This window comes from Brachyistius frenatus, unplaced genomic scaffold (assembly GCF_029030835.1).
Source record: "Brachyistius frenatus isolate BFR_SWC_R1_liver_20210118 unplaced genomic scaffold, ASM2903083v1 Contig_82, whole genome shotgun sequence".
Classification (NCBI taxonomy): Eukaryota; Metazoa; Chordata; class Actinopteri; family Embiotocidae; genus Brachyistius; species Brachyistius frenatus.
In genome coordinates this window covers 912,774-927,887 of record NW_027210681.1, presented here as the reverse complement: position 1 = coordinate 927,887, position 15,114 = coordinate 912,774, and the positions used below count along the sequence as shown (strand labels likewise).

At 42.8% G+C, this 15,114-nt stretch overlaps 1 protein-coding gene across 6 annotated transcripts in view; it reads left to right on the top strand.

The window, feature by feature from the left end:
• The window catches only part of atrnl1a (attractin-like 1a), a 199,049-nt gene that overhangs the window by 36,412 nt on the left and 147,523 nt on the right, over positions 1 to 15,114 (top strand). For 3 of the 6 annotated variants that reach the window (XM_069709300.1, XM_069709299.1, XM_069709298.1), the window contains 6 exons: positions 8,115 to 8,199; positions 9,678 to 9,889; positions 10,618 to 10,695; positions 10,906 to 11,024; positions 11,504 to 11,620; positions 12,639 to 12,771. In XM_069709300.1, coding sequence (XP_069565401.1) covers positions 8,115 to 8,199; positions 9,678 to 9,889; positions 10,618 to 10,695; positions 10,906 to 11,024; positions 11,504 to 11,620; positions 12,639 to 12,771 — 744 coding nt within the window. The remainder of the gene's footprint in view (positions 1 to 8,114; positions 8,200 to 9,677; positions 9,890 to 10,617; positions 10,696 to 10,905; positions 11,025 to 11,503; positions 11,621 to 12,638; positions 12,772 to 15,114) is intronic. The other 3 variants (XM_069709302.1, XM_069709301.1, XM_069709304.1) reach the window with 3 other exon arrangements.

The following is a 15,114-nucleotide window of genomic DNA, read 5'->3' as shown; positions in this document are numbered from 1 at the left end:
TAAAATCTACTGACACTAACTGTCCTCAGAAAAGGCTCGACAGCACCAACTCACACCAGTAACTTCATGTATTTATCATGTTTAAGGAGTGTCAATCATTGCGTGCCACTATGACAACTATTTTAAAATGAAAGACTACATTTATGAATCACTCAGTAATCATTCCCTCTCGACCTCGTTCACCGCCCGGATCTACCTGCCTGAGGCTAACGTTAGCGTTATGCTACCTTTACCGCCACCTGGTTGTAATGTGTTACTCTCGTCACAAGGTGGCGGTAATGCGCCTAAAAGCTGTTTGCCAGCCGCCGTTAAATAACGTACCGAGAAGAAGAAGAACACATTAAGGCGGATCCGGAGCTTTGCAGGTAAAGACGTCCCGGTGAGAAACACGCAAAGACGATTAAAAACCGAATAGTTCAGAGCGAATTTCATATCGTAGTTTTAGCTCGAAATGCCGCGAGCACGAATCTCAGCATCTGAAGTGCTTAAACTCTTCCTTAATCATCCACTTCGTTTGTTCAGTTGGAAAGAATACATTTTTTTAGCATTATTTGTTTTTTTTACTGTCTTTGTCGCTGATAAAAAAACAACAACATATCTCCTATGTACCGCTTTACATCAAACCGTCCTGAGTTTTGATTGGCTGCTGCGGGTTCTTCTCTCTCCGGGTCACCTCGTCGGCCTCCCGTCCTGACAGCCAATCCCCTTTAAGAAGAACCGCACTATATCTGATGAATGAGTCGGGTTTTCTTATGTTCTTAGTTCTTAGCATCATATAATATCATATTTACCATAAAACATATTGTATTTTCATGTTTTTTTTTAACCGCAGCAGCATTTAAAGAAACAGACTTGATAGGAAACACTGCATGAAAGAGGAAGCGAGAAACGGAAAACATCAACAACAAAAAGAGGTTTAGAGACAGAAGAGACGAAGAGAGGAGCAGGAGTGCGTCGGGGATGCGGACCCGGCAGTAAAGGTCGAGAGAGCGGATGATTAAAGATCCCATTACAGGCTACCCGGTCGCATCGTAGACCAGATGGCACGGGGAGGTTTTCCAGCCCCTGACGGGGACAGAGGAGGAAGAAGAAGAAGAAGAAGAAAACTCTTCACAGGAGGGAAACAACGGGAGGGATGAGGAAGGGTGTTTGCTCACGGAGAAATGGTTGTGTTCGTGGGACTTGAAGGAGAAACGTGGAGAGAGGAGGAAGTGGTGGCGGAGCTGCTGGCGTGTCCTCGACATGTCGGGAGTCGTGCAGTTAATCGTGTCATAACCGGATATCGAGGTGGCCGATGCAATTAGTTGATTAATCCAACTGAGATTTTAAAACTAAATTTGATTGTCAGTTATTTATCAAATGATCCCGTGATAGTTCACCAGATGTGAGCATTTTGTTGATTCTCTTAGTTTTCATAGAATTCTTTTTTGGATTATTTAATTTTAGACGAGTTAAATCTGGTTTTAAAATTACATTCAGCATTATAGTTAGCTGTAGTTCAGGTCCAGTTATGTCTGCTGGCCATGTTCACACCTGGTAGTAACATGCATCTTGGATGATCACCTACTCAACTGACATCCTCTGAACAATCAACAGAAATTATATCCAACATAATAAAATATCCCGCGTGATTCTTATAGGAAGGATTTACTGCAAACTCAGCTGAATTAAAAACAACCGGCCGTCGACCTGATGACACCAAACCGAACTCTCGTTTTAGCTTTATTTAAAAAAATTCAAGTTGTCTTCTGTTCTAGAATTTCTGAATTTCTGCCCCGCCCCTCTCGCACAGTTCATTGATCCACCGCGGCGCAGGGCCAGACCCAATCAAACCCGAGTGATCAGACATCTACGAATGTGAAACGTGTCACACATTTGATTAGAAATGAGGCCAGAGTGAGCAAAGATGTCTCATTTTTGTTCAACACCTTTTGTTCATCGCACAGTTCATTAATCCGCGGCGCAGGGCCAGACCCTCTCAAACCCGCAGGAATAATTCAATAATCTGAGGCGGAAACTTGAGTGTTCAGACATTTTACAAACGTGAAATGTGTCATAAATTGAATTAAAATTAGGCCAGAGTGAGCAAACGTGTTGCTTTGACTCCTGTCCTCGCATTTCCCTACGTGTTTATTTACTCGTTTATTTACGTGATGTGTTTATTTGCATACAGAACGAGGTGGTCACTGGAGACGCCCGGTGATTTTCGGAGGTGAATTGACGTACTTAGAGCCGTCCACTCGCGATCGGATCACCCCGGACGCACGTAAACTCCCGGCGTGAACAGTTAACGCGTCTAATAACCGAGATCGAAGTGGCCTGCTGGAAATTGCATCGTGACGGGGGGGGGGGGGGGGGACTATCAGGCAGGATATTGACGAGATAAAGCGGTGAATCACATGAAATAAGGGAGCGGAGGAAAGGTAGCGGTAGAGAAATAAAGAGTAAATGAAGGAGGGATTTAGGGAGAGAAAGAAAAACATCTAAAGACAATAAAGGTGTGTCGGGAAGATGCGGATAATAAGCTCGTGAATAAAATCAAAGGATGATGAAGAAGAGCGTCCGACCGAGCTGGAAAAACAAAATGGCTCCGGATGTTTTTCCGCTCCGTCGACTCTGCTGTCTTTACAAATATCATAATTTATTCATCATCTGCTCCGACTTTATTGTCCACCAGCCGTCTCTCGCTCACTGACGGACATGGAAAAAACCCAGAGGAGGGACGATGGGAGGCTGTTTGGAAAAGTATTTGTTTATATTACTTTTTATGTGCGAGTTTCCAAATGAAAATGAACCTTTTGACAATGAAGAAACAGCCGAAACTACGAGTAGAGAAAAACATTGCTGCTGACCGAGCTGCACAAAGACACAAAAATAGGATTTTTTTTTTTTTGATCTGACTCGATCTTCTCATCTAAAGCGCCTCCAGAAAAAAACATTCTCAAAATGTTCAACAATTTAGTTTTTTTTTTTTTTGTTGGTTAGAAGAGAGTTCACGGTAAGAAAATAGTTTTGATTCGACCTCCATCATCATCATCATCATTATAACCGCGTCAAACTCTTCAGTCTCCGATAATAATCTTAATTTATATCCCGGTTTGAGGGTTTTGTCTTGAATATAAACGTATGTTGTTTTGGGTTCTTTTAAGTTAAACGTGGAAATGATGTGATGTTTTTTAATCGTGCTGCTGTTTCAGGCTTGTGCATTTTCCTCGAACATAGTCGTACATGTTGTACATGATGAGGTTTGCTGTCGATCACCTGATTTCATTCCATTTTAGTCTCAACAACTTAATCTGTCCTGAAAAAGCTGAGCAGCATGTTTGGAGCATTTTGAGATGCATCTAATTCATATTTTTTTTCAGAAAATGGATTAATTGAATTGTCTAAGATGTCAACAACTATCAGTTATCAGACCGGTCGGCGGTTCATCTCAGATGTGACTCTTTTTTTTTTTTTTTCTGTCCTCGCCGTGCTGCAGACGCCTCCTGTAACCCGCAGAGGGATTATGTGGAATTAAAGTCCTCCGCCGGGCCCGGGCGGTGACTGTTTAACACACCGAGGGTTATGATGAGCTTAAGAAAGAGTTTAAACCCGAGCCAAATCAGGAAATATCTCCCAGCTCGCCTTTTTTCCTTTTCACCCTTCTTCTTGTGTTTTTTTTTTTATTCCCCGTTGTGTTCATCGTCTCCTAACTTCAACTCAAATCTGCAATACTTTCAGCTTCAAAGGTACTTTTACCGTTTTCACCTCGTTTTCTTTCTTCCTGACGACACTGAGTAATTTAAGACGGTGATTTATTACCTGATTCCTGCATTTAAAGAATCCAATATACCTTTTTTTTTTTCCTGCAGAATTTTCATTAGAGTATTAAACCCGCTTTAATTCTCGTGTCACAACTTTATGAAAGTGTTGCCATATCAAACCTACAGCATGTTTCTGGTGGAGTTGATAAGAACCGCGTTGAAACAGAGGATTACGTGTCGGCGCTTCATTTTTTTTGGCACAAATAGTGACTCTGATCTGCGCCTTAGAAATTAAAATTGTCAGAATTAAAAGTAAAAAAAATTGCAAAAGTGCCAACAAATCCAGTTTGTGTCTTGTTTTGTTTCAGTGAGTCCTGAAAACGTTGAATCTTACTGGAAGTATTTGGTTCTTCACAAAGATTGAAACTTCTGTAAACTTCAATTCTTCAGTAGCGGAATACAAGAAATATCAGTGTTTAATTTAATCTTTGTACTGTACCCAAATATGAAATATACTTTTCTTGTATTCCATAAAATACTGTTTATAAATATAAGAACCTAAAATCTGCATTGACATTTCTTTTCAACCTTTTCATTTTTAAAGTGTAAATGGTTCAGCAAAAAAATATATATATATATTTTTCCATTTGTCGTTGCCTCATTAATTCATTGAGACACATTATTATTTATTATTTTATATAGGACTAGTAACTTTTTATTTAATAAATTGGTACATTAACTGTAAATGTAACGTCTCCACATGTATATGATACAAATTAAAAAGCTTTACCGTCATTTATTACATGCTAAATTCGTAGGAGATTACAAATAGAATGGATAAAGGAAATAAATGCAAACATTTATTAATAGCTGTGATAAAAAAACAAAAAACAAACAAGTTTTGAGCTGTTAGAAGAAGTTGGTCGAATCTTCCGTTTACTTTGTAGTGTTTAAACATTTTGAACGGAGCATTCATTTCATTAAAAAACACCAACCTGTGCCCTCCGTCTCGTCTCTCAGGGAGATAATGAATTAGTCCCACCTGTGGAAGTCACTTCTCTCCATCCTGCCTCGTCTTCGTTCGGTCCTTCCTCCGCCTCCGTGCTCGCTGCGAGCGGAAGGAGGTTTTTTCAGAGCGCTAATTTGTTTTTGTTTTGCCGCGCTCACCTTGGAGGAGGCGACATGACGTTATTAGCTTCTCCTGCACTTCTGCTGCCGCGCGGTAGATTCAGGTCGACACGGACGGCACTTTTCATTTGGATTTAATTCTGCTGCCCCCCCCCCCACCACCACTCCCCCCTCCTCCTCACAACCCACCCTCACACTTCTAATTAGATTTGGGTGGGGGGTGGGGGGAGGGGGTGGGCGGGCGATGAACTCTGATTAAAAACGCACTCCTCTCCAACTTGACACATCCACGTGGAAATATATACACACACACACACACACACACACACACACACACACACACACACACACACACACACACACACACACACACACACACACACACACACACACACACACACACACCCTCCCCGTTGAAAGGCCCACGGCAGGCTGGAAGCTTGTTTGGGAAAATGTTGGAAGCCACGATTTATTGGAGGAGCAGACAGTGGCTGCCGTTCAAGATCTTCCTCCTCCTCCTCCCTCCTCCTCCCTTCTCCTCCTCCTCTCTCCTCCCCCCGGCCTTCTTCATCAAGCCCTCCATTAGTGCAGATCAGATCAAACTGTCAATCAGCCCGGCCCGCCTGCCCGCTTCGATCTGGGCTCACGATTTCTCCCTCCGTCCCACCATGCATTATTAACAGATTTTCTCATATCCGGGGAGGAAATTAAAATCCGTGTTGATGTGTCCGTCCGTCTGTCCGTCCGTCTGTGTGTGTGTGTGTGTGTGTGTGTGTGTGTGTGTGTGTGTGTGTGTGTGTGTGTGTGTGTGTGTGTGTGTGTTGCTGATAACTGTCTGTCGAGCCCACAGTCCCTTCCCTGGACAATTTGACATCTTCAATCTCAGGGTGGTCGGTTAAAGTGCGGCCGGCCAGCTGATGGGATCACAAGTCACCGAAACTGTGATCATTTTTAATTTAGAGGTTGTTTTTTTTAAGTTTGGACCCGTAGCTGAAGACTGGAGGTCAGAAATCTGAAACCTCATCATCACAGCAGAGCTCCTTATTGTCATGAATGAATCATTACAATGCAGCACACGATCTGTTTATGATGTTAGTAACAAAAGCATAAACACTAAATAACGTGCAGTGCATACACTGGATATAAAAGTGTTCGTAGCTTCTGAAAAATGGTTCTGATCCAGAAGTGTCTTCAGCTGCAATACCAGCGAGTGCCACTAGAGGTCGGCTCCAAAAAGCCTCCGGCTCCATAGACTCCCATTCAACTTCTCTCATCAAATCCAAAGTGAATAAAATGTGTCCATCAGTTATCTCGGTGTTGTTAGCTAAAGTCACTCCTTCTTCTTAGTTTTCTGGAGGTCCATCTGAAAATAATCCCTCATTCATTAGAAAAGAAGATTCAAGAAGACCTGTTTTGGGGGCGTGTCTGTTTGATTGACAGGCCTGTGGTGCAGTCAGGTTACAGCTATCGGTGGGCGGGACGTAGTATCGTCAGGTTTCCAATCAGCTTCTTGAATCTATCTTCAAAATCTGAGATAATTTTAAATCCTCAGATTCCAAGAAACAAAACAAACTGCATCCTCAACTGTTCATTACATGATTGATTATGTGTCCAAATACAGAACTTCAGGTGTTATTTTTGTAAAAAGGAAATACTTTTAAGACTAAAAACAAGTAACTGTCTCTTAAAAAGAAGGTGGATGTCAGCCTTTGCTCCACATCAGAGATAACTGGGACTCTTTGTTTAATTCCCAGCAGACCTGAAGCTTATTTCAGTGCTCAGTGCCAGAAGTTAAAAAAAAAAAAAAGTTTCAGCAGGCTTGAGATAGACTTCTGACATTTCCTCGCTGTGCACACCTGCAGCTGAGTGAGGATTACCTGAGCAGAGGTGCCAATTTGATTCAGGTTATATTAAAGTTTAGCTGGCAAAACAGCTGCGCCTGCGAGGAGATCGCAGACTGAACTCCCCAGACTGACGTGAAAATATCTGGTGTTAGCAGCAGATGTGGAACAGCTGATTCAGCCTCGCAAGTCAACTTTTAAAACCCGTGTCTGCTCGTTATCATTCATCGGTTTAATGATGTCATTCTTAAATCAGCCTCTTCATGAGTTGTTTTTGTGATTTGTTGCGATCAAAAAGGATTTTCTCCAAAAATTGTGATGTAATTTAAGGAGTTTTAATTGATTTTGTTCATTTTATTTTACCCCAAAAATTTGCAGGAATTCAAAAAGCTTCAGATGCTGTTTAATAATTCACGTTAATTCAACACAGACCGACTGGACGCACACTAACAAAGTCTAGTAAATGAGGAGTTATGTTTGTTAATGAAGCCACTTTTGATTGAAACTTCGGTGCGATACTTTCAGCGCAGCTTCTGATCCCGAAAATATTGCAGAGTTTAAATAGGAGACTTTTTCTCCCCGAGTTTCGTCTCGCAGGCAGAACTGCTGTCGAAGTTCTGTTTCACCGGTCAGAAGCTACAACGACGGACTCCACCAGTCAGGAACTCGCTGCTCTCGGCGCCGATTGAAACCACACCCCCTTTTCTTCCATCCCATCATCGTGTCCTCTGCCGCATCCCCTCAAACAAGCGCTCCCCAATTAACAACACCGCTTAACGAGGCCGTTAGCAACCTGCCGTCCGCGACTCCGCCGTTTGTGTTCACGGGAAAAAGGCTCGCACGGCTAAATGGCACATTTACACACACACACACACACACACACACACACACACACACACACACACACACACACACACACACACACACACACACACACACACAGACAGTCATTTCCATATTAATATAATGGGAGTGTGAAGCGGTCATTAAAACATCAGAGAGTTGTAAAATCCAAATAGTAGAATACACAGAGCTGAGTGATAACTGGAGGAAGCAGCAGAGGAGGCGGCGGCTTTATGATGATATTTGGTGCTATGAAGTGTTTTATGAAGTCATCTCCCAGATTATCTCCCCGTACCTTCTCCCTATCATCATAATTTGATGTGAAAAGGTTAGGATAATGAGTTCTTTATGAAATTGGGGGAAGGGGTTGAACCGTGGGTCAGCTGTGTCTGCTGGTCCTTTCCTTCTGGTTCTCCTTCTTCCTGCTGGTACGTTCAATGTCATGCAAAAATAAAACTGGAACGATGGAGTGCATTTAATCATGCGGTCAAAGAAGCCGCGCAAACGTTGTTGTATTTTAAAAGGAGCGTGAACCTGTTTGTGTGTTCGTCCTCAGCCTGTGACGAGTGGAGCGTCCTCGCCCGACCGGCGCTGCACCGCGACGCCAACCGCTTCGGACACGCCGCCGTGGTCAGCAACGGGTGAGTTTCCCAGAGTTCATCACTGCCAGACGGCATCTGGAAAAATACAAATTCAAAATCCACTGATTATTATTTTTTTGCTGCAGTATTTAAATAATAACACTCAAGGATTTTGATGAAGAAACACTAAAAGTAGCAGGATGAAGTGTGAAAAAGTGTAAATGTACTATGTATACAATTGGGATGTATTTCTTAGTGTACTTATGTTATTTATTAGTGTACTAAAATATTTATTAGTGTACTAAGGGTATTTATTTATGTACTAAGGGTATTGATTAGTGTACTATGGGTATTTTTGTGTACTAAGTGTATTAAGGGTATTTATGGTGTACCAATGGTATTTATTAGTGTACTAAGGGTATTTTTTACTGTATTAAGGGTATTTATTAGTGTACCAATGGTATTTATCAGTGTACTAAGTGTATTATTAGTGTACTAATGGTATTTATTAGTGTACTAAGGGTATTTCTAGTGTATTAAGGGTATTTATTAGTGTACCAATGGTATTTATTCGTGTACTAAGGGTATTATTAGTGCACTAAGGGTATTTTTAGTGTATATGGGGAATTAATTAGTGTATTAAGGGAAGAACGTCATTTGAAACGCATCTTTCTGGCTCGTGGACTCCTCGACAGTGAATTCAACAGCGATGCTCCATCGGTGAAATATTATAACTCACCTTCCTGCTCAATTACATTCATGCCAACACGACACACTTATTCATGACGCGTTATTCCTCGGCACATTTTTACATTTCCTTGATGTCATCACGCCGCGTCCTCCCAAGTTTTGAGCTTCTCCGTTGACTTTCCTCTCCGCCTCTCCACTTTCACTGGTTACGGCTTTGTTGTGCAGATTGTTTTATGGATTGATGTCGATGTTATATTTAGTTTTGGGTTTACTCCCTCCCTCCCTCCGGCTTCACTCAGCCTCTCAACTTCCTCTGTATCTCGCCCGCCTCACCTCTTTGCCTATATCTGGGCTGTTTCTCTGTCAGCGACTTTCTCTATATAGACACACACTATACATCCACTTATATTCATTACATCAAGGCTTATATTTATCCCTGTGTTACTTTTACAATGCAGACTGCAGCTATTTATTTTTTTTGCTAAATATACTGTTTGCATCCGTCCCGTACAGTAAAAGACTACGAGACGTTTTATTAGAAAGTAAAACTGAAAAAAGTTTTCCTGCTCGACTTATTGCTGAACTCCGAAACGACGTTCTGACCCTTCGACACCGTTTTACCCGTCAGAAAGTCGGCTTTGAGCACAAGGAAAATGTCGGCTTTGAAGTTTTCCAAAAGGGCCAGCTTCAAACCCCTTCCTTCCCCCCGGCATACCAAAGGTCAAGTTTTTTTTTTTTTTTCAAAGCTTCTTCGACCGTCTTTCGTCTCTTATGAAGACGCGCTTTGACTTTTTACGTCCACGTTTCCATTTTCTCCACTTTGTGTTTCTAATCGTCTCCTCCTGCAGCTCCATGTACGTCTTCGGAGGTTTTTCCGGCGTGCTCCTGAACGACGTGCTGGCCTACACGCCTCCGTCCTGCCGGGCCTTTTCCAGCCCGGCTCTGTGCGCCGCCGCCGGGCCCGGCCTCCGATGCCACTGGGTCGACAGCGGCTGCGTCCTCTGGGAGCCCAAACCGCCCGACCACGGTTCTCCGGCTCCGTTCTGCCCCACACGACCCGGTAGGTCGCTCCTTACTGCCCCCTACTGACCCTCTCTGGTTCTCCCTCAAACATTTCCAATGTCAACTCCCAAAAGTCGTATTATTTCATGATAATAGCGATCGTTCCGCAGGCTTCGGGTTTCTGAAGTTTGTTTGCGTGCCGTAAATACAGGACCAGAAGGTCAACGCTGCAACAACTACCTCATTTTAAAGTAATTAGGACGAGCGTGAAGCAGATGTAGACGGACGAGGCGGTTGCAGGTATTCTGCCTCCGGCCGCTTCACTGCAGCTTTAATGAGAAAGTAATTATGAAAAAACGCTTTTTAATGTCACTTTTTTTTAGTACAAGCACGAGTCCACACGGACGGACTGAATTAGAGGAGCACAGCAGCGGTTTTTACATGTAGAAGCTTTTAAAAAAAAATCCAAATCATGTGTTCATGAATTTCAGGCATTTATGTGCATTTCTATATCACATTAAAATATGAAATATGCAGAAAAAGTGCATAATCACGTGAAGATTATGTAACAGAAACAACTGTATGAATAAATAAGTAAAAAGCCTGCAGTTGATTTTTATTCTTTGGGGAAATAAATCAGTGGCTGAAGATGCGTTCGAGGTAACTTGTAACTTGACTTGCTGCTCTAACAGCTTTTCAAAAATGTTACAGGTGTCTTCGTTTAACTTCTCTGACGACAGATTAACCGATCGGCCGCTGCTCTAATCTCACGTATGTTTATTCTAGGAAAAAAACAAAACACAGCAGAACACGTTGAACACGAGCAGAGTGAAACGAACCAGAACGCCTTTTCCGTCTCCGAGTGTAAGTGCCTGATTATCGCATCCAAATATGGCGCTTTACGTGATAGTTTACACGACCTGAAGACGGGAACCACATGACGAACACCAGAAACGCTCCACCGATGCAAACTGACACCCTCTAACTTAATTTCCACGTTAACGGGAAGAAGACCGAACAAAGCTTCGACCCGCTCGGTTGAAATACATTTTATTATTGTGAGTTTTTCTCCAGACAGCACAGACGAGCAGTGCTTCCGCTTCTCGGACTGCGCCAGCTGCACGGCCAACACGCGAGGCTGTCAGTGGTGCGAGGACAGGAAGTGCATCTCCGCCTCCAGCAACTGCACCGTGGTACGTCTTCACTCAAACACCGATAACCAGGAAAAAAAATCTGGTCTTCACTCCCGAAGCTGTTTCATAGAATAAATAACATGAAGTGTAAAAGTTTTTGTCTGTTCGATGACACTCAGAGGAAAAGGTCGTAAGAATATTTGAAATCAAAAGGATTTGTCATCTGGGGGACATGAATGTGACGCAAACATTTATTTCATTCATTAAAAGACATTTTGGCTCAAAAGTTGCGCAAGAATAAGAAATCTGAAGAGGAAATCAGGAATTTGGAAAATGTAAAGATGTGATGAATTATTTGTTGTACTTCATTGTGTTTCTGTCTCTTTCTCTTGTTTTAATCCTGACTGTGCTGTCACTGTCTCTCTCTGTGTGTGTTTTTTAAAACATTAACCTGTGTGTGTGTGTGTGTGTGTGTGTGTGTGTGTGTGTGTGTGTGTGTGTGTGTGTGTGTGTGTGTGTGTGTGTGTGTGTTCTGCTAGCTGACTCTGGAGCTGGCCCAGCAGCATGGTGGCGCTCTGTCTCTGTCTCCCCCTCCATCCATGTTGTCTGAACATCAGCTGAGCTTGTGGAAGCACGGAGCCAGGAGGAGGGGACATGTGTGTATTATTTCACACTTCCTGTTAAGGGCATGCGGGTGGGGGGAGGGGGAGGGGGGGGGTTGGGGCTTGAGGTCAGAGGTCAGAGCAGCCCCTCAGGTTATATTGAAATTGGGGTGAATCTAAAGTATACATTTACATTGATTTTTTTTTTTGCACTGCATCCTTTTCCAACAACTTTGATTAGAGACGGTGTTCAGAAAAGAAAAAAAAAAAAGCAGTGTCGCTGGCAAAACGTGAAATAGACACGCAGGAGCACGACAGCCACAAAACGTGAAATAGACACGCAGGAGCACGACAGCCACAAAACGTGAAATAGACACGCAGGAGCACGACAGCCACAAAACGTGAAATAGACACGCAGGTGCACGACAGCCAAAAACGTGAAATAGACACGCAGGAGCACGACAGCCACAAAACGTGAAATAGACACGCAGGAGCACGACAGCCACAAAACGTGAAATAGACACGCAGGAGCACGACATCCACAAAATGTGAAATACACACGCTTCAAGGCGTGAAAGTTACAAGTTTTGGGGAAAATGTGATTTTCACAAACTATTAAAACATTACAGGAGATGATCAAAACTTTTTTTTTTTTTTTTATAAAATCCTGCAAAAAAAAAAAATTGACATAACAAAACATGCTTTTTGCTAGATGACTGTTTTCTTTAGTTAAAGCAGCGGCAGTGACGGACGCACGTTTTTGAAGGCTTTTTAGTTGAAGTCGTAAAGTTAAACATTTGTCTCGCTGCAGTGTGATTGCGACACACTCAGCTTCTTCACACTGATTTCTCTTCTCACTCTTTGCATGCTGTGTTTGGCATCCATCCCACTTTATTCACTTTCAGCTTTTGTTGCACATTGTATTGATTCCTGCAGCTTTTATTGTGTTTACTGTGGAAGATGATGATCTTTAACCGGACTCGTATTGTTTCCTCATATTGTGTGTGTGTGTGTGTGTGTGTGTGTGTGTGTGTGTGTGTGTGTGTGTGTGTGTGTGTGTGTGTGTGTGTAGTCGGTGAGAGACCCGTCCAGGTGTAAACGCAGGGAGGAGCTGGAGTGCTTCCGACTGGCCAACTGCAGGAGCTGCTCCCTGAATGTCAACTGTCAGTGGGAGGCGCAGCAGCAGGAGTGTCAAGCGCTGCCTGGTGAGGAGACACACACACGCACACACACACACACACACACACACACACACACTCTCGGAAACTCGTGCACGAAAACACTGCGTCTCTTTGCAGAGGACTTAATTAACATTAAGTTAATTTTATTCCAATTAAATCGTCAAAACTTTTTTTTTTTTTTTTTTTTTTTTTTGGCGACTTTGCAAAAGCCTTTTGCAAAAAGGGAGTTTGTGAATTCTTCTCTGAGCTTTCAACAAAAATGAAAACACCTTTTTACATAAACTGTTATTTATACTGCAGTGTGGATCTTCTGGGTTAAATGTGTGACATCATAATATTAAGAGGCTTCACTTTCAAAGTGAATACTTAATTTTCAAAGCACACACACACACACACACACACACACACACACACACACACACACACACACACACACACACACACACACACACACACACACACACACACACACACACACACACACACACACACACACACGGCCTTTGTACACTCGTTGCCACACTGAACTGGCTGCTTCTTCTCAGTGTAACAAATAAACACCCTCGTGGATGCGTGCGGACGTGCAGGCGGAGCGGATTAGCAGCGTTGGTGATGCACACTTCAGGAAAGTTGGCCAATTAAGAAGTGTTTTCTGGATGTTTCTGAATATGGATCCTTTGGCTGACTAACAAATGGGAGTCCGCAAAAGTTCCGCCGAGTCGCCTTCAGCTGAAGCTGCTCTCGGTTTGACTTTGGCGCTGCAGCGAGGCTTAAAGGGGCCGTAAGGAACCCCCCCTCCACCCTCCACCCTCCACCACTGATCCTGGTGTGCTTGGCTACGGGGGGCCGGCCGAGGTGTAGAAAGGGTCTTTGGGAACCGTCAGTAGCTTTAAGCAGAGGATGTTATTGTGTTTGCTCCCCCTTTTTTTTTTCTGTCCAGACCCTGTAGAGCTTCGAACATGAAGCGTTAGCGGGCTCTGATGTTGTGCTGAGAGACCGGGGGGGGAATAGTAGGACTCCGGAAAATGGTGGTTTTGTTCTCAAGCTGGGCAAAAAAAAAAAAAAAAAAAAGTCTAAATAGCACCATAATTTCATACTGAGGAAAAACAAAACAATCTGCCCAGAAGAAAATGTATGAAACATATTCTCCTTTTATCAGCACCGTCAACGCTCCTATCTCTTGTTATTTCCTGTTTATTTTCAATTTATTTCCAGTTGTTAAGGAAAACTTAGCTGTGGGACAGGAACGGCTGCAGCTTCCTCAGGCACTTTTAATTTGAAAATCCTTTCCGGCGGTGGCTCCGCCCCCCTTTCCTCTACGTAGCCGAGATGGCGACCGTTCAGGGTGGAAAGTGACCAGATGTTTCTTGTTTGGGGGCATTTTGAGTGCATCATCCCGGTACTGCATGTTTCTGTACTTATGTACTCAAAATAGTGAGTGTTAGTACACAAGTACAACATCTGGAACACAAGTACAACATCTGGAACGCGGCGTTTTTGCAGCCGTGATCGCTACAGATCTCCTTTATCATCCAAATACTGAGAAATGTGTTGAAACAAACGGCTCCAAATTTGGCATCTTGTTTGACTCCACCGAGTCTTTGACGGCTTGTCGGCACGTAATCGACGTCCTGTCGCTTTAAGCCGATATTTGATCTGGAAGTATTGATCAGGATGAACATGTCTTTATGAGCGAGTCAGGAAACAAAGTGTGTTTTCTGTCTGTTCATATATTTCATATTCATATTTCCTGTTCAGCGTGGCCATAAGAGAAGTTGGAGTATTCATAGCAGACAGGCTCTTTTTTTCCCCCCCTATAGACATCATGTTTATGACTAATTATCCTAAACTGCCTGACATGTTTATCTTTACTTTTATACAGACTGTAACCTAAGCTCTCTATTTATGTTCCACTCCTCTATTTTCTTTCCACTCCCTCCATCATGGTCTTTCTCCTCCTGTTCTGGTCCATTATTGCCCCGAGGAAAAAAAAATAATAAAAATAATAATAATAAAGCAAAGCAGGTATTTTCTTTTCTGGAAGCATGAAAGGTTGGTGATGGAAACCATTATGGGTCTTGTGAACGTAATCAGTCCCGCAGACCAAAAATAAACAACGGTGCTCAAGCGGAGGCAGAAAGACTTCGTTCCTTCTTCTCTTTCATCCTGGTTAATTGAACGGCCTTTCCTGTTATAACGTTTCCCACAAGACGCCGCCGTGACCCCGATAACAACAATGAGTGTTTTCACGCTCAGATTTTTTTTTTTTTTTTTTTTTAATCCCACGAAAATAAAACAGATGATTCAGTTGTGTACTAAGAAAAGAATTTGGTGATCTGATAAAAAAAATAACAACATAAATCAATT